This window comes from Homalodisca vitripennis, chromosome 5 (assembly GCF_021130785.1).
Source record: "Homalodisca vitripennis isolate AUS2020 chromosome 5, UT_GWSS_2.1, whole genome shotgun sequence".
Lineage (NCBI taxonomy): Eukaryota > Metazoa > Arthropoda > Insecta > Hemiptera > Cicadellidae > Homalodisca > Homalodisca vitripennis.
The window spans coordinates 144,120,787-144,145,453 of record NC_060211.1 but is presented as its reverse complement, the minus strand read 5'-3'; the positions used below and the strand labels follow the sequence as shown (position 1 = coordinate 144,145,453).

The window sequence follows — 24,667 nt, the reverse complement described above, 5'->3', positions numbered from 1 at the left end:
TAGGTGATTTTGTAAAAATTTGCTAAATAATTTCATTGAAATGTATGGCCAACTTTAGCTATGAGAACTTTACGATAGACTTACTGGCTGGAGGGAGACAGACTGGCCTGAGACCGTTTTCCAGAGGTACCTCTTCGTCCAGTGCTATGAGGGCAATGTCATTGTTGAAGGAGTATTCACTGTAACCACTGTGGGCCACAATCCTCGATATCTTGCGGTCGATGTGTTGAGTTTCGTTGGTGGTGTCGCGATCGTGTTCGTATATTCGCACAGAAATCTTTTCCTCTCCGAATCTGGAACAGCGGTAAAAATAGTATTTGATGCCTTTGCGGTAACAAATTTGGTGATTTGTCTACATAGGATATATCAGTAATGCTAAATATAATCCAGCACATTGGAGGTGACGATCTATGTTTTAGAAAATAATTAACATATAGCAAATAAAAATATCAAGCTGAAAGAAAACTGTTCATAAACCAGAGACTTGTGGTGTGCCACAATTTGTTTCTAATAATAATATTTTAATTTAAAAAATGTATAATGTTTACAAGAGTGATGAAGTATTACAGAAAAACTTTACTTGCAATCCTTGATAGCCGCATATTTTATATAATTGTTTTATTAACTTAGGCCAAATAGCTACAACTTCATGATCTTTCTCAGAAAAATGCCCTTGACATCGATCTCGCAACTAGGTTAAGTCGTACACAATGGAATAATACATACATAAAGATGAGATTGCGTGAGTGTAAGGATTAACAGCAATATTGTCACACTTAGTTAACTGGGACACGAACAAGTAGGTTGAAATGATTTTGACAACAGCAAAGTTCCACTGGATTCCGTAATATATTTGTTTCGGCGATCATAGTTACGTAACGGGCCGGGCGCGGGCGTTTCGATGCAAATATTCCTTGCTCACAAATGCTTCTAATTACTTACCACCCGATACATGAATATTCAGGGTACGGCCAAGCGCAATAAGTTGATGCAACGGAGCTGTCAATGCCACGGTATAAACCTCCCCTCCCCCGATTTCCTTTCCCCTGATTGTGTTTACAGCGCGTTTGTTGTTAAACAAATAAATTCAGAAACAAAATTATTATCAGCATTCTATTGGAAAAACATAATCTGACAAGACGACGCCAGGCTTGAATGATATGACAGTAAATATAAAGATGCAACCATAATTCAAATACGAACAGTATTTTTAGGTTTTTGATATTTACATATCTTCAACCAATAGATAGGTTGTAATGTAGTATATACTGGATCAGTTAATGTTATGTTTTCCAAAGTTTAATAACGTTTAGGTCGAAAATAGGCTTGTCCATAGGTGTACAAGTCATGTACAGTAACATTTCCTGACTGGTACTGACTGATTTTGTATTTCTAAAGTGAGAATTATCTACGTGACTTACAAATGATTTAACGTAGTTAATAAGTTATTCTAGCGTTTATTGAACATGATCTGACTCCTGAACAAATTTAATTAAACTTTATTATAAATGAAACGCAGTGAGAGAAGAGAAGAACATAGAAAAGTCAAAACAAAGAGGTGTTAGATGCAGAGCAGCTTGAAAAAAGTTTTTATCATAGTAACATTAGCATAATTAATCTGATTGGGTATCTAATTATTTAAAAAGTTCTGTTTGGTTCAGGATTAACATCTTTTAATTCAAGATTTACGCGGGAAAGCAAAAAATACATTGCTGGTGTTCTGACACGATGTGAACTGGGAAATTTAGAACATAGTAATGGCCTTTGCTACGTAAGCCGAAGAACTAAGAGTATTGCTGGTGTGTTGCTTGCTTTCGAGCAACCGTTTCACTACTTTACTTAAAAAACTAGTTTCGTAGTTTGTATTGAATATAATACCTAGAAAATAATGCTTATTCTAATAGCTAGGATGGAATAATCGCTTACCCATGGACACAGTGGGAGGCGGTGAGGATGTACTTCGAGTTGAGGAGTGTGGCTCCACAATAAAACTTCCCTCGGTACATGAGGAGAGCCATCCAGGGGTACTGATTGACGTAAGTGACATGACCACCTACAATCCTTGTCTGCTTGTTCGTTATGCCACATGCTACATCAGACATATACTGAATATTAGTAAAGTGATTGACGTAAGTGACATGACCACCTACAATCCTTGTCTGCTTGTTCGTTATACCACATGCTACATCAGAAATATAGTGAAAATTAGTAAAGTGGTTGACGTAAGTGCCATGACCACCTACAATCATTATTTGCTCGTTTGATATCCCACCTGCTACATCAAAAATATATTGAACATTAGTATAGTGGTTGACGTAAGTGACATGACCACCTAAAATCCTTGTCAGCTTGTTCGTTATCCCACCTGCTACATCAGATTTATACTGAACATTAGTAAAGTGATTGGCGTAAGTGACATGACCACCTACAATCCTTGTCTGCTTGTTCGTTATACCACATGCTACATCAGACATATACTGAACATTAGTAAAGTGGTTGACGTAAGTGACATGACCACCTAAAATCCTTGTCTGCTTGTTCGTTATGCCACATGCTACATCAGAAATATAGTGAAAATTAGTAAAGTGGTTGACGTAAGTGCCATGACCACCTACAATCCTTGTTTGCTTGTTCGTTATCCCACATGCTACATCAGACATATCCTGAACATTAGTAAAGTTGTTGACGTAGATGACATGACCACCTACAATCCTTGTCTTTCTTGTTCGTTATGCCACATGCTACATCATACATATCCTGAACATTAGTAAAGTGGTTGACGTAAGTGACATGACCATCTACGATCCTCTTTGGCTTGTTCGTTATGTAACATGCTACATCAAACATATACTGAACATTAGTAAAGTGGTTGACGTAAGTGACATGACCACCTACAATCATTGTTTGCTCGTTTGATATCCCACATGCTACATCAAACATATACTGAATATTAGTAAAGTTGTTGACGTAGGTGACATGACCATCCTACAATCCTTGTCTGCTTGTTCGTTATCCCACATGCTACATCAAACATATACTGAACATTAGTAAAGTGGTTGACGTAAGTGACATGACCACCTACAATCCTTGTCTGCTTGTTCGTTATGCCACATGCTACATCAGACATATACTGAAAATTAGTAAAGTGGTTGACGTAAGTGACATGACCACCTACAATCATTGTTTGCTCGTTTGTTATCCCACATGCTACATCAAAAATATATTGAACATTAGTAAAGTGGTTGACGTAAGTGACATGACCACCTACAATCCTTGTTTGCTTGTTCGTTATCCCACATGCTACATCAGACATATCCTGAACATTAGTAAAGTTGTTGACGTAGGTGACATGACCACCTACAATCCTTGTTTTTCTTGTTCGTTATGCCACATGCTACATCAGACATATCCTGAACATTAGTAAAGTGGTTGACGTAAGTGACATGACCACCTACGATCCTCTTTTGCTTGTTCGTTATGTAACATGCTACATCAAACATATACTGAACATTAGTAAAGTGGTTGACGTAAGTGACATGACCACCTACAATCATTGTTTGCTTGTTCGTTATCCCACATGCTACATCAAACATATACTGAATATTAGTAAAGTTGTTGACGTAGGTGACATGACCACCTACAATCCTTGTCTGCTTGTTCGTTATCCCACATGCTACATCAAACATATACTGAATATTAGTAAAGTGGTTGACGTAGGTGACATGACCACCTACAATCCTTGTCTGCTTGTTCGTTATGCCACATGCTACATCAGACATATAGTGAAAATTAGTAAAGTGGTTGACGTAAGTGCCATGACCACCTACAATCCTTGTTTGCTTGTTCGTTATCCCACATGCTACATCAGACATATCCTGAACATTAGTAAAGTTGTTGACGTAGATGACATGACCACCTACAATCCTTGTCTTTCTTGTTCGTTATGCCACATGCTACATCAGACATATCCTGAACATTAGTAAAGTGGTTGACGTAAGTGACATGACCACCTACGATCCTCTTTTGCTTGTTCGTTATGTAACATGCTACATCAAACATATACTGAACATTAGTAAAGTGGTTGACGTAAGTGACATGACCACCTACAATCCTTGTTTGCTTGTTCGTTATCCCACATGCTACATCAAACATATACTGAATATTAGTAAAGTTGTTGACGTAGGTGACATGACCACCTACAATCCTTGTCTGCTTGTTCGTTATCCCACATGCTACATCAAACATATACTGAATATTAGTAAAGTGGTTGACGTAAGTGACATGACCACCTACAATCCTTGTCTGCTTGTTCGTTATGCCACATGCTACATCAGAAATATAGTGAAAATTAGTAAAGTGGTTGACGTAAGTGCTATGACCACCTACAATCATTGTTTGCTCGTTTGATATCCCACATGCTACATCAAAAATATATTGAACATTAGTATAGTGGTTGACGTAAGTGACAAGACCACCTACAATCCTTGTTTGCTTGTTCGTTATCCCACATGCCACATCAGACATATCCTGAACATTAGTAAAGTTGTTGACGTAGATGACATGACCACCTACAATCCTTGTTTTTCTTGTTCGTTATGCCACATGCTACATCAAACATATCCTGAACATTAGTAAAGTGGTTTGACGTAAGTGACATGACCACCTACGATCCTCTTTTGCTTGTTCGTTATGTAACATGCTACATCAAACATATACTGAACATTAGTAAAGTGGTTGACGTAAGTGACATGACCACCTACAATCCTTGTTTGCTTGTTCGTTATCCCACATGCTACATCAAACATATACTGAATATTAGTAAAGTTGTTGACGTAGGTGACATGACCATCCTACAATCCTTGTCTGCTTGTTCGTTATCCCACATGCTACATCAAACATATACTGAATATTAGTGAAGTGGTTGACGTAGGTGACATGACCACCTACAATCCTTGTCTGCTTGTTCGTTATCCCACATGCTACATCAGACATATCCTGAATATTTGTAAAGTGGTTGACGTAAGTGACATGACCACCTACGATCCTTGTATGCTTTTTCGTTATGTAACATGCTACATCAAACATATACTGAACATTAGTAAAGTGATTGACGTAAGTGATGTGACCACCTACAATCCTTGTCTTCTTGTTCGTTATGCCACATGCTACATCAGACATATACTAACCATTAGTAAAGTGGTTGACGTAAGTGACATGACCACCTACAATCCTTGTCTGCTTGTTCGTTATGCCACATGCTACATCAAACATATACTGAATATTAGTAAAGTGATTGACGTAAGTGACATGACCACCTACAATCCTTGTATGCTTTTTCGTTATGTAACATGCTACATCAAACATATACTGAATATTAGTAAAGTGATTGACGTAAGTGACATGACCACCTACAATCCTTGTCTGCTTTTTCGTTATGTAACATGCTACATCAAACATATACTGAATATTAGTAAAGTGATTGACGTAAGTGACATGACCACCTACAATCCTTGTCTGCTTGTTCGTTATGCCACATGCTACATCAGACATATACTAACCATTAGTAAAATGGTTGACGTAAGTAATATGACCACCTAAAATACTTGTCTGCTTGTTCGTTATGCCATCTGCTACTAAACAGATGATACTGTTGCAAATTTAACCAAATCTTGTAGACGACACGGTATGTTTGTAATTGAGATTAATTGTAAAAACTTGAATAAAAATTAAAAACCTTATTATAGCTTTATAATTATTCTTAAAAGTATCCATCTATTACATTTAATTGAATAGAACCATTGAATAGAATAAAAGTGTTCAGTAAAATACATAGTTTTCTTCGATTATTTAACATATTTGAGAATTAAGTAATCAGAGCCTCATTGAGGTAAAGAGGCTTCTCAGAGTTCATGCTTGATTTTTCTTAATTATTCAGTAATCACTGCACTCTTTTAATCAACTTGTTTAGGAAAGTTTGTGTGGTTTAATAAAGGTACTTTAACTATCCTTCTGCATTACTGTCCTACATTACAAGACATAATTTTTTTAGTTGTAGCCTTGATAGTTTTATTAAATAATATCATACGGAAATGAAATAAAGCTGACTTCGAAATGGTTCAGTATTATTTATGCAAAATAAAGCTAAACAAATTGGAAAATTCTGTAATACTGGATTAAAAAAAACATACGATTTCCCATCAGTATTACATTATTGTTCTGCCAGTGTAATATTATTTGTATAAAAAAAAAATTATTACATCTTAAACTTTACTTTTTTGCCTTTCCTGGATCGTGAATAATAATCACAAAAATCTTAAATAAATAGAATTATTGGTAAAAGTTTGTTATGTACATTATACTCTTAAAGGAGAGTTTTGTACAAACTAAGATAAGTAGCGGTTACAATTAAAAAGTTGTAGTTGGGTTTTTGTTGGGTTGTTGGTAAAAATTTCCTTTTAACGAATTATGACATATTAATATGTTTTAAAATAATATATATCCTAAAAAACTAAATATTTTAATGAAATAATACAGAAAATTATTTTTTATGCATAACACGTAATTATTTACGTGTTTTCCTTTCCTATCATAAGGGAAACATTCGTAAAGGTCTATGGTTTTGAAATTTATAAACACCATGTTACGACATAATAATACATGGATTGTAAATGCACTACTATTATACTACCCCGACTATAATGTTTCATCAAACCCACAATCCGTAAAAGGAACTCCTTAAAACGTTCAAATTTGCCTTACGTGTTACGACTTTGATCGGTTTTTTAATGCTTCTTAAATAGGAAGGATAGGTGTACGATAGTGTGTCGAGTAATATGTGCAATATAGGCTACTTACTGCAAGGGGTGCACTTGGATTGATCGATGGGTTCTGGGGGAGGGTGCACGCTAGGCTTGGTGGGACTGTACCCTAGCAGAGTCAGGATCCACTGGATGAAGGACATCCTCTCAACATCCTTCTCCGAAGGCTGGGAATTATCGAGGCCCTGCTGAAAAGTTGACTGTTCTGGGATGTCCGGGTCTGCCAGGTATTGTTGCTCCTTGAAAAAGACCACTGAATTTTATAAATCAGATTTAGGATTACCTGATACGAACATTTGCAGACGAAGCACCACAATATCCAAGTTTCAACACTACTTTATGTTCATTTGATAATATTATAAAATAGTGGTACTATATATTGTAAGCACTACTCTCCAATAAATTACAAGCGTCTCTGGCGTTTAAACATGATTTTTGTTGACTCGGTTATCAATATATTGTTTTAGTGAATCTAATCGATGTGTAAATGATATCTAAATCTTTTACCTTCTGTTCCTGTCTAGACGTTGCTAATTCATTTTATGTTTTACCATTCACGTTTTACATTCCTCTGACTAGTGCAGAGTTTTTATTATATTGCAAAACATTTTGTGGACTTATTAAGATATTATATTTACTTATACTTTTACTCGGGCAAACATCAAACTATTCTGCCTAAATTTCTAGTCTAAGGTATCTAAGAAATCGTATTTGATTGTAGGTTGAACTTACTGTGTAGATCTGAAGAAATAAATACATAGATTTCTGTTATTTAAATATGTTTTTATGGAGTACCTCAAGGCTCTGTTATCGCAATCCCGTAAAGATTGTATTAATAAATTTAAAACATTCTCCTTATTGAATTAAATTTTATTCGTCCAGGAATAGATTATATTTAGACAGGTAGGTTAAGTGACGTAACGCCATTCGTTATGTGGACATAATCAATTCAGGAAACACTTGCTCGTTTTAGGGCTCAGTACTAAGACCCTAAGATAATCAGCCAGGGGAGAGTGCTAAACAAATTATTTTTAATTGTCAGAGGCTTGAGGTTGGAAGAAAAACCCTATCTAGAACCTCACAGCCAGCTGATGAATTCGACATCGACATCAGCATTGGACAGAAGCTCTTGGATCTCTTTGACGGTACAAGGGTAGGCAGGCCCTACTAGCAGAACTTGGGACGCGCAAAAAGCTTAGGTTGGCGCATTGGAAACTAAGAGTTCTTTATACTCTAAACTCTAAGTAAAGTAATCTAGTCTTTCTTGTAAAAAGTTAAGACAAATTGGAATATTATAGGGAAAAAAGAATTATAACTAAATGCCAGTAGGAGAATAGCACAAAATAATGGATACAGAAAAAGACGATAAACAGGAAAAGGAGTAATTGTTTAATGCCACGGTCAAGGAGGCTGAGAAAAGAGCAATAAACCTGATGAAGAGGAATCCGGTAATCATGATTTATTACGTGAGCACAAACTCAGAAAGAGAAGACAAAAGCGGATGTGCGTGGACGAAATCAAACAAAAAGTGAATTATGGATTGAAATAAAACATATAATGATATGTGAGAGGGCCGACCACTGATGTAGGAAAGGTAAATATACATGATTTTTAGTCTGGGTAAGAAACTTACTTAGGAAAAAAAAACAGGTCGTAATAACAAAATTTTACATTGCCAGGAATTAGCCACAACCATCTAGGCACTACGTGTATAAGGGGCCTGGGCATGTAGCCAAATAGTGTAATCATAATCAAGCTAAATCTACCTGTAAATTATTTGCACTGTCGTGAAAAAATGAGACTATAACGATTGTGAGAAAGTGAGAGAAAGGCGACCTATGCAGTGTGCAGACTGTCTAAGAAAAGGTTGCATAGACGACTGATAAATTGCAGAAAGAGGAGTCCAGATTTCGAATGAACCATGAAGAGAATATGGAAAACTAGTAGCTACTAGCGGCTTTTGCACGCGATGTACTATTATACTATAGTATAATATGTACGTCAGGCATGTACTATTCAATACTATATATATATATATATATATATATATATATATATATATATTGTGTGTTCAATATACTATTCAATTATATATATATATATATTGTGTGTTCAATATACTATTCAATTATATATATATATATATATATATATATATATATATATTTTAAGTGGTAGCTCCTCACCCGTTCTATGGTTTATTAAGCTAATTTAATAGTACATTCCTATAACGTTTATATATAAAACACAGTAATGTTATTTAAATTTCTTCAACTATATATTTTTCGACATTATTTAAATTATTTTGGAAACTACAATTGCCCTGCAATTGTCCTTGACAGTAATACAGACAGACATTTCTGTGTATAATATTACATTTTTAAACTTTTTTACGTGTACACTAATGGTATAAAGACTTTATTTATATTTTAAACATAAATTGCTTTTGAAAATTCTAATTCAAAATCCAAATTTTCAAGTTTCTCAAATATATTATATATTTGAGGTTATATAATATATTATAATTTATATATATATATATATATATATATATATATATATATATATATATACGACCCTCTAAAGTTTATGCTGAATACCATGGTACGAAGCAATAGGTTTAGGTAAGAGAAGTAGTATTTATAAATCATTAACAATATGGCCCAATAACAGCTAGCCACAGGAACCTTTATCATAGCCGCGTCCAGGATTAACATTCTTGAAAATAAGCGATGGTGAATGAAATATATTCCATTCTCCTAATCCACTTCATAACAAATGGGCTACAAGTTTTAAGAGCAATGTTTTGGGACTCTGAATTCGAAGAGATACAGTTTTTATGAGTACCAATGAAGTCGAAAAATTGATATACAACATTTTATAATATGAATAGCTCTAACAATTTCACTAACACTTAAAATATTATTATTTATGTAATATTTGGAATTTTAATTTTGCATGAAACTTAATTTACACACACACAAGAGTGAGTTCTATGATACGTCATGTTTCTCTCAATTAATTTTCTATATGATTGTCTGTCTATCAGTCCACAGGACATCTCTAGAATGAAATGAGCATTTGAAATTTTCCATACAGCCTCAGCGAAACTGCGCAACAGTGGAGGGGCGTACTCCTTGCAACGTAGGACCGATTAAATCATGCCGATCAAGGGCCATCCCTATGAAGTGATGCAGTTATCGCCTCACACGTCTGTTAGGCACAGCAAAGGGCCGGTGTTGATTCAATAGAAAATTATTGTATCACAAATTATGGTGTGGATGTAATATTTTGTTGCCCGGCAATGTCCAGATTACCAACATATTAAATCTAAATTTAGTTTTTTTCTGATGGAATAGATAATAAATCATAATGAAACCTGTATTCAAGATCCTAAGGTAACCCGTGTATAATTGGGTTTGAAATAGTCCCACGTTGTGCTTGTATTATAACACACACCAGTGATGTATTCATAACACAATATATCCATTGTACCTGTCAGGTGACAAGTACAGTTGGGACTACTCCAACAAATGATACTCTCTTTTACTGTGGACTTGAAATTGTGAATTTTCATCCAGTAAAATAATTGTCATACTCATATCAATGAAAGAAAAACCAAAAGAAAAAACAAGATTTTCTTTCAAAAATTAGTCGGGAATTTACTATTTTATACAGTTAGATTGCATAAAAAGTTCTGCTTTTCTCATATGATGAAAATTGAATTAATTTTTGGTAAAATCTGTTATTAATTTTTGCACATTAAAATTTCACCGATCTCTGAGAGCGACATTTCAACATCAGTGAGGTTTCACCCACTTGGAATTCCTGAAGACTCGAGGCTTACCGTCTGGAGAAGCTTGCACACTTTGGAAGGTTCTGGTATTTTGGAAATACTATTCTACTACCCCCCGAACTTCAAGGTCTCAGGGAGTTTCTGAATCCTGGAAACTCCTAAAATCTGGACTGTGCCAGCCTTCTGTAGGCTGAGGGAAATTTAGAATTGTAATAACATTTTACGAACAGTATAACCCGTGGTCACTAGTGATTTCCCGCCTAAACAACATTTTGGCCTCTGAAAGGTCCTGGCCTCTAAGAGATCCTCCTAAAATATCAAGGAGAATGAGAACTAACGGAGAATTCCAAGAAAAATACCCAGATATGTAGAAAATCCCTATGGAAACAATTAATTACATTTTGGAGAATTACACTATATTCAAGAGGATGTAGGCAATAAGGACATCGGTAAGACAGTTAAGATTTCCAAATGACGTATCAAATGCGGTATATTCAGAACAATACTTTAAATTTAGTTGGACATGGAAAGAACGTGCTCTTGATTAAAATTGAATTATTGCTGAAATCTGTTGATAATGAATTTATAAAATCACAATATATTAATAATCTATATTAAAAATTATATTAAAAGTTCAAATTCAAGACATTTACTTTTTCGAGCGATTTGTAAAAATATGAAAACCAAAACTAGGCTTTCAGGGCTTTCATAATGTCAATTAGAATTGTCAGATAATTGTTTACGTTACGTTTTTCTAGCATTTGTAAATAGCACTGTAAAATGGTATGGCGGACATGAGTTAGATGGTTTATTTATGAAACTCATAAAAAAGAGAAAAAATATTGATATTTTGTCACAAGATAAGGATTGAAATTTGAAAATTTAAAGTTACCTCTTTGTACCTTCCTTTGAAAAATGGGGTGAATTGTTTTTACCCTCAAAAATCAAAAAAAGTCATTTATTAAGTCTGGTGAAGATTGTACATTGATATCTCAATCCGTTTGGAATATATCCAGGCTTATCAGGATTTAATTTACACCCTTAGATGTAAGGGGTTGTTTGCCCATAACTTTTTGTTAGGATCGTCGTAGAGATGTTTTGTTCATGCCATTGTGTTTCTTTTGAACTTTAACTTTCAAATGATATGTCACAAGATAGGGGTTGAAATTTGAAAATTTTAAGTGACCCCCCTCTACCCATCTTTTAAAATAGGTGGAAATATTTTTTTCAGAAAGTTTTTGAAAGTATTTTAATAGGTATGTATGGTGAAGTTTTTACATCGAAATCCTTTTGGAATATCAAGCGTATCAGGACTTAATTTAAAACCTGTATATGATGGAAGTGCAAGAATATTTCTTACACAATTTAATATTTTCTCAGATCTATCATATGCCTAACTGTAACACAAGACTAACAACCAGAACTAGCGTGTGAAATAAGTGTTGAATGGAAGGAAGAATGTGTGATACCATAAATTAACCTGTTCAGGTAAAAACGTTGCTATGAATGGCGTTCTGGCCTACGTGCAATGATGAGTCGTGCCTTGAGAGACAAATTCCGAAGAGGTTATGACCCCAACGGCCTTGGGACCAACAATCAGCTGGTCAACAATCGCAACAATGGATGACGCAACAAAGTACCGCCACCGCCTCCAGGTGATGGAATAGCGGGATAGTCTCTACATTGTTATCCAAATTACCTCGAAACAATCAACATCCCAGAGTAATATTGGCAGTGGCTCGAGTCGCAATTGTGCTATGGAAATTAACTTGGTTGTTATCAAGCCATTAGAAGTATACTTCTAAACTTGGTAATAAAGGAAGATTTTGGTGAATCGAAATATTGCCAATGTATAATCTACAATTCCATAATAGATCTTAGCGTTCTACCGTAGCAGATGTGTAGGTGACCTGAAAATCATAAAATGCACGTGGTAATGTTTGAGTATGTTTTAGGTAATGGCGTTTAAGAAGAAATCGTAAAAAAAACGTATACAGTATAAAAATAATTTCATTTGAATTATTTTAAGATGTTATTTGAACATTTTTTATCTAATAGGTTAAACAATTTTATAAGTGGTACTTATAGACATAAATATTTTCCCATTGAACATGCACTATAAGGAAACAGGTCCCATAGATCGTATGGTAATTACCTTACCATTACATGCTTAAGACTTCTCTGGTCAGTAGACCTTTCTTTGCCTTGTAACAATGATGAAGTAGCTTCGGATCAGAGTGTTATTAAATGCCTTTAGAGTAAACCTTACACATCCTGTTATTGTCTATACAATTTGTGCTATAATTTTATGTTACAGAATTTATTATATTTTGATTGTTTGCTACTGGGGTAAAACAACTTCATGGTGTATAGGTGTAGTCTGCAAAAGTTACGCTGGTTAAGACAATGAGACCATGCAAGTTTGATGTGAAAATGTTCTCAGTTATACGAGTTTGATGTGACAGTGCTCTAAATGATAAAAGCTTGATGTGACGATGCTCTAAGTGATCAGATTTTGATGTGACAATGCCCTTTTTATTTTCTTGTACAAGACAAATAAACCGATGCAATGGCATATAGAAGAACACAAGTGAATGTAAGGAAAGGCTTACCAATCAATCCAGCAAGATAAATTTATCACTTACATGTTTTTGCATATACTAAATGTCATAAAATTGCACTTAATTTGTTTATGATTGGCTTATTTTTAATTTGTTAGTTGCTACTATGGTTTCTTTTGTTCACTTTTGATATGAAGTTCATAAGCTTCTCATTGCACTTAATCCTAAAAGGACCATTGCGCTTTTCTTTCAGAATGAGGAGATGTACAGGATGGGGGTATTGACCGTTCCTCCATTTTACCCCAAATTAGCGGCATTTGCAGTTAGGGATGCGCTCTTGGGCATCCATCCACAGTGTTGCCTAGATATAACTAATACATCTGTTTTTGATATGTACAGCATCGGTTGAAATGGAAGGTATAAACCAGCCATTACGGTTAACCATAAGACCATTTAAAAAATATTACAGTTTTACATTTAATTTTGACCTTTTGATTCTAAAATCGACACAGGATTTATTTGAACCAAGAGAAACCTATGTAACTAGAAGTTATTGCACGGATGTACACACAACCATAGTATTTTAACAAGGCCTTCGTTAAAATGGCGGTGTTTTGTGATATTGAGAAAAGTTTAAAACGCAGAAACGTAAGGAAATATCTAGATGTACTTCATATTATTTGAGAAGTGGTTATAGTCGCAGATGTATTTGGTATTCACTTCCGTATGTAGTCCAAAAGCTTAAATTATTTTCGAGTAATTCCTACCATACAAAATAATTGTAGCTGAAACTTTACAATTAAAATATTCCAGATGTCAGCTACTGACAAATCAATGTTACAACAATAATGTTTTCTTTGTTGGATTTAAATTTCAAAGTATTCAATCAAAAGCCACCGGAGATGATAATACTTTATCGCAAAATCTTCCACTACTTATGGTTGTTTTTGGGAAAGAACAATTGGATTAAGAAAATCTAATGGGGCTCATTATATAGAGAACACTTTGTGTGCAGATTGTATCAGGACCCAAGTGCTGTTTTTAGTGTGTGGTCTAGAAGTCAAAATATGATTCCTTTGTACAAGATTTATAGCGTGCACAATGTTGTTGTTAAAAGTGCTTCAAAGAAAGCGTATGTGTTCTTGAAGTTGTTAAATGTATATAACTCAATGGTTTTCATATGTATTACCCATATATGTACCCATCAACTGACCACCACCATATTGTGTACAACCCTTCTCTTATCTCTCAATGTCTGACTTTTGCCGAAATAATACTTCGACTATCCAAAGAATTTGCCGTAATGATACTTCGACTATCCAAAGAATTTGCTAAAATGATACTTCGACTATTCAAAGAATTTGTGCAAATGATATTTCCGCTATCCAAAAGACTTGCTAAATGATACTTAAACTATCTAAAGAGTTTGCTAACAAAATACTTAAACTATCTAAAGAATTTGTCGAAATGATACTTCGACAATCCAAAGAGTTTTAGGAAAAGATACTTCGGAGCCTTGATAAATTGAATTTATTCCATTTTTAGAGCACAAATTAAGTAATATATTTAAAAATAAATACGCCACATGGGTTGGTGGCGTAGAATATTAGATATGCTTTGAAAGAAGAGCTTCCCTCAAGATGCTCACAAAATGTCTCCAATGATACTTTCAGCAAAAATTGAATTCAACACGACTAAAAATTTGGCAAACCCTTCACGGCTAACTTCTGGGTTATAAATGCAAAGAAGTATTGTTATTGTACTATTTTTTTTATATAAAGTGTTATAGATTGTCTTCTAGAACATAGAGGTTTGTCATATGGGCTTAACCACACTATATTTTTATCGTCTAAAGCCAAGCTGTACAAAATACGATCAGTCACCTGATGGGTGGCGAGCGTGAGAGACGGCGCCAGGACGACCCAGGAGAGGACAGCGGCGGCGACAGCAGCAGCAGCCCGGGCCCGCATGGTGACTACCTCAGACTCTGACTGGGGCCAGGGACGGCTGATGGAGGTCAGTGGCACGGCCACCGAAAACGTTGCCAACTATCTTCAGCACCGGGTCTCGCTCGGCAGGCTTTCCCCGGACCGAGGCGCCTGGCAGGATAGTTACGGCCATCCGTGTTCACATCTGTTACCGGTTTAGTCACCATAATAGTGTAGGAGCCGAGAGCTAATTCTCATTGAATAATAATCACACATCCTGTTTTTCGCGAAATCGATAAAGGCATTTCCCCTAGGAAAGAAACTTATCATCCAGGAATTGCTAGGAGTGCAAATTGTTGCAGTCATAACTTTATAGCACACAAAAACAGCCTTCATATATGTATGTAATGGTTATCCCCAATAAACAAAATAAAGCGACTGATAGTCGCCATATTAAGCTAAATAGTCTGTACGGCTTCATGACAGATTTAACCTCCATTTTCATGGCTGACGGTTGATTTTAAGCGTGTTGAGCTAAAAGATATATATGATAAAAATAATATTTTCTAACCCTTTCAATACCCTTCCAAGTTGATCCTCATAAAACTAGTGAGATTGTTGGCTAGATTGTACTATACAATGCAAATTATCTCTAGGCTACTGGGCTATAAGAATAAACGGATGGTCGCCAAAGTCAGTTTAATTTATTTTAAAAGTTAAAATAAAAGTTCTTATTATTGAATTAGGATCGCCCTCTCGTTGACATCGTGGGAATGGGAAAATATACATTAATCCGCGCGCGTCCACTTCTTTCGCAATTAAAATTCAAACATTTTTATTGCGAAAAGGCAAACATTTTCATTGTATAGCAAAGGTCAGATAATAGTGTTACTAAATACTACAGCATATATCTTTCTATAACATTAGGACAACAATAATTTTATATTTCAAACTCTGCAGTATAACATTTTGAGAACTAGAGTTCTCTCTTATTTTACTCATTTATACGCCACAGAATAACATTAGCATCTTTCATACCAAGTATATGAAGCAGCAGAGTTAATTATGCAAGCGGCTAGCCATGAACTCCCCTACAAAATAAAAGGCATTTGGCACCAGTAGGCGTATTAGTCAAAATTTAAACGAACTTTCATTTTCCACCTTTTTTGCTATCAGGAAGCTCATTTTGACACAAATCTGAGAAGGGAGTTTATGAATATTACAGTGTTGTTTTGTGTTGGTGCTTTCTCAAGTTGTTCCTGCCTCTGTCATACCCATGGAAATCCCTGCCCAGAATCAATTCACACCTGAATCTGCAGTACATGTAGAGGCAGGGTAAAGTCAATAATCCCAAGCTCTTAAAAACATCTCTACACGACTTTTTGAATTTTAATATTGAAATTATTCTGACTGAATTTTTGAAGTCTAAAAATCTTTCAATATTTTGCTTTGTACAGCCACCCACAGTCCTGTTCCATGCAAGAAATGAGAATCAATTAGCAAACAAAGCTGTCTTCAGAATTATGAGAGAACAACATTTTGCTAAGTTAAGCAAAACATATATGTTATGGCGCAGCTGTCAGACAGTGCAGACGTTGTGAGTGAGCTCCTGAATTGAGTTTCGTGATTATGCAGTTTAAACTCAAAATAAATGAGCTATTTATGTTGCCAAAAGCTTACTTTAGCCTATATGTATTAAATATTTCATGGATTCAGTGCAAGTGTAGTGTTTTTGTAAAATTATAATTACATTGAGTTTGAAAACGTCAACATAACCTAAAAACATGGCGCTGTGTGGGGTATGTAAGAAATCCTTTAGCACGAAACAGATTAAAACTACTTGCTGTGATTGTGAATACGAATTTCACGGAACATGTGTTAAGTTGAGTAAAGTAGATATTGAATATTTATCTAGTGCTGGTCTTACATGGAGATGTGGCCCATGTAGCGAAGCCAGACGTCGTAGTATGTCATTAGAATCTGAGGCTACTGAGGGTAAGCTAACATTGCAAGATGTTTTTAAAGCTATACAGGATTTGACTAATGAACATAAGAACTCAATTAAAGAATTTAATAGGTCTTATGAGGCCTTGAACGATAATTTGGAAGAAAAATACTAAAACCTTAAAAGAGCAAACTGAAAAAATGAAACAGTATTTGGAAAGAATTGATAGCCTAACTGCTGAAAATAAATTTTTGAAGGAAAGAGTACACACATTGGAAATTAGGCTTGATGAGGCAGATCAATATTCTCGCAGGAATTGCGTAGAAATACAAGGCGTCTCAGTAAAAAATAATGATACCATCCAGACTGTCAAGGATGTAGGCAAGGCCTTAGGTGTAGATATTGAAGATAAGATGATAGATGCCTGCCATACTCTGGGTAAAAAGGTCAATACAAAGGACACTCCAGGCATAATTGTAAAATTTGTCAGGAGAGTAGATGCAGAGGCCCTGCTGAAAAAGAGACGAGAGAAAAGAGACTTCTCCACCAGACACCTGAACTTGGCATCGGATAACCCTATTTACATCAATGAATCTTTGTCCCCGACGAGGAGGAGGTTGCTGGGCATGGCGAGGCAAGTGCGGAGGGAACGAGGTTACAAGTGGCTTTGGGTGCGAGGAGGTAAGATCTTTCTCAGAAAAGAAGATAATGGACCTGTAACTGTTGTTCAATGCCAGGCTGACCTTGACAAAATGTAATTGCTGTACTAAAAGTATTGTATATAGTTTAGTGTTGTATATATAGTTAGTTATATAAGTGTTATATGGTATCTAATAATATATTTGATATACTTTGATTGGTAAAAAGTAACGCCTAATGGATTACATTGAAAGTATTGAAATCTTAAACCTAATGGATTACATTGAAAGTATTGAAATCTTAAACCAAAGTGCAGGTCTGGTCATTGTCCATCAAAACATTAGAAGTATGAGAGCTAATTTTGATTTATTTCTAGTGAACTTATCCGTACTAAAGTGGCTACCTAAAATAATAATTTTATCGGAAATTTGGATTAATGCTAATGAAACACCATTCTATAAAATTCCAAATTAATATTTTTACATGCTAAAACAAATGAAGATTATAGGGCTGGCGGTATTGCAGTTTTTTGTACATAGTAGCATCACTGATTTTGAATCAATACCAATTCATTTTGAAACAGCTGATATAATGCATTTTACTTTTAAGGCAATGGGCTATCTTATAAAATTTAATTGCTGTAATATAAAGGCACCAACATCCTATTAAAAATTTCATTGATGAATTAAGACAGTATCTACAAAAACCAAACATTAAGATGTGTAAAGGTTATGTTGATTTTGGGTGACATGAATATAAATATTTTAGATGATAATTCAGAAATTGACGATTATAAACTAACCTTGGCTTGTAATGGAATAGAATCACTTATTAACGACCCTACTAGAGTAAATACGAATTCAAAAACATGTTTGGATCACGTACTTGTAAAATCAGCGAACAAAAAAAAATAAATTGGAAAATTGAGGCGAGTGTGATTGATGTTTGTGTATCAGACCACTACATGACAGCTGTCTGCATGCAAGTAGGGGCCCCTCCCGCGCCATCTGACTTGCTCGAGCTCGCGCAGTTTGTCTTAATCGCGTCAACAATGAACAGCTGATTAAAAACCTCGAGATGGCAGATTGGAATGACGTTTTCCAGGAGCGTAACGCTTCTATAGCGTTTGACGTATTTTATAATAAATTTAAATCTTATAATTACAAATTCAAAAAGGGTTGTAACATCGAAAAAATCTAACATAACTAAACTTAAACCTTGGATTGGATGATTCAGCTATATGCAAGCGTATTAAAATTAGAAATAATCTATTTAAGGGTCTTAAGAAAAAATCCTAATAACGAAGTAATGTAGAAAAAGTTTAAAGAATTTAGAAATAAGTTGCTGATTGATATACGTGATCTAAAAAACAAAATACTATTCTGAGCTTTTTAAAAAACTACAATGGTAATTCTAAAAAAAACATGGAGTATTTTAAAGGACATAACGGGTCAGAAAAAATGCAATAATTCTGTGATAGCTTTGGGAAGTAAATTGTAATATAGTATCTGATCCCGAAATAGTGGCTAATGAATTTAACAAATATTTTTTATCTATTCCTGGTGAACTAAGTAAAACAATTAAGAAACCAAATAATATTGATTACACGAATATAGAAAGATTATTTATGAAACAATGGACCACTCAATCAATGTTTCTATTCCCCTGCAACTTTAAATGAGCTTATAATAGCAATTAATTCCTTAAAAACAAGTAGCGCAACAGGTCTGGATGGTATTTAGCACATCATTAGTTAAAGATACCTATAGCAAATTTGCAGATGTCTTGCTTTATATTATAAATTTGAGTTTTGAGACAGGGGATTTTCCAGAAAAGTTGAAAGAGGCTGTAGTCAGTCATACCAATTTATAAAAACGATTCTAGAACCTCTTGTAATAACTACAGACCTATATCATTACTGTCCCACATTTGCAAAGATATTTGAGAAAAATCATGAAAAATAAGTTATTACAATTTCTCGAAAATACAAATTTTTTCAGTGCAAACCAGTATGGATTTAGACAAGCCATGAGTACGGAAACGGCTTTGCTTGAGTTTATGAGTAGAGTGGGTAATGGGATTAACGATAGGAAAAATGTAACAGGGCTTTTTCTAGATATTACGAAAGCATTTGATACAGTTGACCATTCAATTCTTTTAAATAAATTATACGCTTGCGGAAATCCGAGGGGTTTGTTTTTAAATGGTTTAAGAGTTATTTATCATGTAGGAAGCAATGTGTTAAAGTAAGTAGTACCTTAAGTCAATTTGGTGAAATAAAATATGGAGTACCTCAAGGGTCAGTTTTTAGGTGCCACATTGTTTTTAATATATATTAATGATCTATGTAATGGAAGGTTTTACGGTAAGGTTACTGCATTTGCAGACGACACAGCACTTTGTTATGTTGAGAATTCATGGGGAGAAATTGAAGTAAAGATTAACAAGGATCTGAATGCATTAAGGTGGTGGGTTTTCAGTTAATAATATGATATTAAGTCCTCAAAAAACCAAATACATAAATTTTTCGTTAAAAGTGCCTTATCCACGTTTTAAAAATAAAATTATGTATAAATGTCTTAACTGTATAAGCACTAAATTCTCAATGTGATATAAATTGCAGTCTAGTGGAAGGGGAGGATTCGCTGAAATATTTGGGGTTATGGCTTGATAAAGATTTAAACTGGAAAACTCATATTTCAAAACTTAAACAAAAACTAAATAATGTAATAAGAATCTTCTATTATTTGAAAAATATGTGTGTGATACTAAAATTGTTAAGAATGATATACTTCTCCCTGGTGTGAACAGTAGGATGGAATATATGCTATATCGTGCTGGGGAGGAACGTACAAAACTAATTTAAAGCCTATAATAACAGTTCAAAAACATTTTATAAGAATAATCATGAAAAAGAAAGAAAACTGAATCATCCTACCCTTTGTTTTTGAGATTGAATATTCTTCCGTTAAGATATATGTTTGTTTTTAAAGTTTTAAAAAAATATTTTTCTTGAGAAGCAAAAATCATAAGTCAACAAATAAATTTAAACTTAAATTAAGAAATGCAGAAGACTCATTAGTACCAAAACCTTCAAATACTTTTCTTTACAAAAACTTTTATTTATTTAGCACCAAAACTTTTTAATTCTGTTACCACAGCATATAAAGAGTCAGTATTCAATTAATATTTTTCTAAAACAGCTTAAAAAGTGGCTATTGTCAATGAAGGATATTGAAGAAGTACTATTTAAAAATTAATGTTTAAAATGAGATTTTTCCTTTCCTTGTAATCTGTTTCCAATAATGATAATAATGCATAATTTAATTTATGTTTCTGGTTGTGTTCATTGTGTTCTCCATGTTTATTTGTTTAATTTTTTTACATTTAGGCTTAGTTAGTTGATTATTTTATGTATAGTTAAGATTTTTTATTAATTTAGTTGTGTTTATCACGAACTTCACGTAGAGTAAAAAAATAAATAAGTTTTTACTAAAATATTACTGTACTGTTTGTAAAGCTGCTAGTTTTTCTGTTAATTTTATGATTTATTTACTCCAAAACAGGCTTTGCCTTGGAGTTTTTCTCTTTATTTCTCATAGTGATAGTGTTATAGTAGTTTTAGTTGCATATGTATGTATTGTTTATGTGTAAGTAAATGTAATGTTTTTTTGGTTAGTTTGTAAAAATGTTATAAAAATCGTATCTGTAATTTTTATTTGTGAGAAATAAAAGTTTCTTTCTTTCTTATGTTCCTTGGAAGTTTTAAACAAATCCAACAACATGTTGACGAGTTGCATACTCTGGAATTTTGTGGATTCAATATCTTCTAATAGAGAAACACAATAACGATTGGGTGTTTATCTTGACTGTTGTTTTGAACTAAAATTAACAAAATTAAATTTGAGATAATTTGTTGAGATTTGTTTGCACATATGAGCTGATATTTATGACGTCTTAGATCTCCACGTTGGGTTTACACGGAAATTCACGTCATATTCACATAGAACAAGAAATCCACTTCAATAGTCTTGTTAAGTAATTTACACATATCAATAATAGAATAGGAACGAAAATAGATCCCTGTAGGATAACATGCTTCTATGCAACTCTTTGAAACATATTTTACTGGATTTCAACGATCTGATATCTGTAACTGGGTATAACTAATACACCTTCTTGGTACTACATGTATATCGAGCATTCAGGGTCTTGTAAGAACGTTGCATGATGGACCCTATCGAACGCCTTAAACAGGTCCTAAAACACGCCCAAGACATGTTATCGTCTCTTCCAGCCCCCAACAACCATATCCACCATTTTATTTTATTAATTGTACCAATAGTAGATATATTTTTCTGAACCCTAAATGCTCGGGAGAGAATAAATCAAACGGTTAAAAAAAATCAAGAGCCTGTTATGAAAAGAAAGGCTTATAAAACATTTTAATGAACATGGACAGAATCTAAATTCGTCGGTAATAAATTAACAGGGGAGATTCTCTCTCCTTTTTTAAAGAGTGAAGTAAATTTTGAAATCTTAAGATCTGTTGGAAAAAATAAATTTTCAATGGAAAAATTTATCAGTTGTATCAATGGATTCAAGATTGCTTGTAACTTAATTAACCGAGTCGAATGGTCATTGATGTCCTTACAATACCCATAAAGCTCTTCTTATACAAATATATAAGTTTCTTTGAGTATTTGAAGTGAACGATGTTTGAATATTGTTTAAAATATCTTTAATTCATAAAAGTGTTCAAGTCAGTAACAGTGTATGATACTATTAAAAATATTATCGTTGATGCGAATTGAAAAGTCTATTCGGTAATTTTGAATTAGGGAAACAAAAACCATCAAACTCTGAGTGGCAGTCAAAAATAGAGCTATTCAGCTTGCATAATCGACAGTAAGCCATTCATAGTTAATCATATTGTAGTCTTTCACGTTGCCGAAGCAACGATATTAAGTATAAAATAACTAGCAGTTACTAGCGGTTTAGCCCCTAATATCCTTCTGAAAAATAGGGACATCGTGGGCACATTTATTTTGGATAAAATTCTTACCACTCCTGAGATATTATAATCCACTGAAATTCTAACAGTGAAAGATATTCTAACCTCCTGATCTAATCATTTAAAGTTCAGTTTTTGGGACTATGAAGTCGAAGATTGAAACATTTTTGGAAACATATTTGTGAAATAACTCGATTTTCTTTTCAATATTCTACACTTTTTATTGCATAGCTTCAACAACTTCAGTAAAAATTTAACTATTTTAGCCCAGTGTCAAGGAATTCAAAAGTCGAATTTCTTCATTTTAATTTTCTTCCTGTCTAAGATAGTTCTGGTACCAGAGTTGCCCCGACCATGAAAATAATCAATATGCAGTTCTGAGAACCTCTTCCCTGTCAAACAAGTAAAGAACCAACGAACGTGAAATTTATAACAGCCTTTTTATCTGTGGCAAAAATACAATGGCTACTTTGTCTTTTATATCTGCATTACACAAATGATCAAGCACTGCACACTTAATATTTGCTAAAATGTACAATTACAAGTGTATTTTTACTTAGAACTTCCAATTTTGGAATAAACTCTATGTTCAACAGTGATTTCACAAGAGATTTAAACAGAAAGTGTTGTTACATTTAAGCTTACTACATGATTTCAAGCTATAAACGTAAAGAAATACGGATGTGTTGTCACATTATAATGTTTACAAATTACAGTTTATTTCTTTTTACAGTCTCTTTCAATTAATTATATGTTTTTGCTGCAATATATATTTAGCATGGGAATTTTGAAATATTTTTGCACAGTGGGGCGGAGCCCTGATACTGAAGAGAAAAATGCTTTCTAAGTGCCCTCCACTAGGGTCAAAGATAAAATTTCATGTCTATATATTTATAGGATATGCTGGGTGTTGATGAATCACTCAGTCAATCAATCAATAAATCAGTAAGTCAGTCAGCCAGGACATCCCATTTTACATGACGTACATAAATTAGTACATTTCCAAATATTAAAAAAAAAAAAAACTGACAATTGTTTCTGGTACTAAAAATGAGAATGGGAATGGAAATATATGTCTAAAGTTATTGGAAATCGGAATCAATATCAAATATTAGTTGTATTTCAGTCATGTAAACAATACTCCTACAGAACAAAACACTCAGCTGAAACGATGCGGAATGGAACTATGGAAGTTACCTGGCGCGCAACAACAATCAGCTGTCAATCAAGTGTCATGTTCACAATGTCAGTGCCAGCGCTATGTCGATAGTTGGATATTCAATAAGCACTTTTCACTCAAGTTTCTCGCCAGGTTTGTTTGAGCACTACTGTATTATTTTTCTTGAAACCCACCCAAACGTGCTATAAACTCTAGGGTTCGCTAGAAGAATGTTGAGAGGAAAATTAAATTTCAAACACAATTTTGTATTAAATTGAAAACCTTTGACCTTTACAATGGTCCGTGGTAAGGCATGCAAGTCTGAATATATTTTTATTCAATTTATAATAAAATGTTTATTAAAAGGAATTAAAATTCGACTGGATTATAAAAAACCCGTTCAAAATAATAGTTTGCAGTTTCAAGTACTTCATGGACGACACGTGTTTTGGGTGTTGGTCTACAAACATAACGTATGTAGCGATAGATGCTCTAATATAAGTTGTCAGAAAGAAAACGTTGCTTTGGAATCGGTTTATGTTTACTATTGTATTAACATTTAAAATAAATATTAATTTTTTCATGAATTCGCCCAGCAAATTATATCGTTTTAATGTTACGTTCTGCGGTATTAGGATAAAAACAAACAAATATAACATTTGTGATGATCCAAACTTGGTATTTGTTGTTAGAGTCTCTTAGGATGGAATAAAATGTATTTTCGTCAAAAGTTTATTCGTCAAAATTAAAATAATAGGACGGATTTTTAAATGAATCGAAGACCGTAATTAAAACCGCACCAACCAA

General features: G+C 33.9%; 2 protein-coding genes across 2 annotated transcripts in view; both read right to left on the bottom strand.

Annotated features, from left to right (window-relative positions):
* LOC124363648 (transmembrane protease serine 9-like) overlaps window positions 1-2,083 on the bottom strand; it is a 41,934-nt gene extending 39,851 nt beyond the window's left edge. Inside the window, exons 1-2 of the mRNA XM_046818909.1 lie at window positions 1,927-2,083; window positions 85-293 (exon numbers count right to left, since the gene is read on the bottom strand). Of these exons, the coding sequence (XP_046674865.1) occupies window positions 85-293; window positions 1,927-2,018 (301 nt within the window). The 5' untranslated portion in view covers window positions 2,019-2,083. The remainder of the gene's footprint in view (window positions 1-84; window positions 294-1,926) is intronic.
* A 3,163-nt stretch (window positions 2,084-5,246) lies between these two features.
* On the bottom strand, window positions 5,247-15,264 carry LOC124363647. The gene is made up of 4 exons (XM_046818908.1): window positions 15,059-15,264; window positions 6,856-7,057; window positions 5,413-5,537; window positions 5,247-5,258 (listed from the first exon to the last, which is right to left on the bottom strand). The coding sequence occupies exons 1-4, from the start codon at window positions 15,143-15,145 to the stop codon at window positions 5,247-5,249; spliced, it is 426 nt and encodes a 141-aa protein (XP_046674864.1). The 5' UTR covers window positions 15,146-15,264.
* Between the last annotated feature and the right edge of the window lie 9,403 nt (window positions 15,265-24,667).

Excerpts from the sequence above, each read along its gene's own strand:
- LOC124363647 (XM_046818908.1), bottom strand. The coding sequence starts at position 15,145 with ATGCGGGCCCGGGCTGCTGCTGCTGTCGCCGCCGCTGTCCTCTCCTGG. Across the intron at positions 7,058-15,058 it reads TCACGCTCGCCACCCATCAG|GAGCAACAATACCTGGCAGA; the intron begins GTGACTGATCGT and ends GTCTTTTTCAAG. Across the intron at positions 5,538-6,855 it reads ATCCAAGTGCACCCCTTGCA|CATGTGGCATAACGAACAAG; the intron begins GTAAGTAGCCTA and ends TGTCTGATGTAG.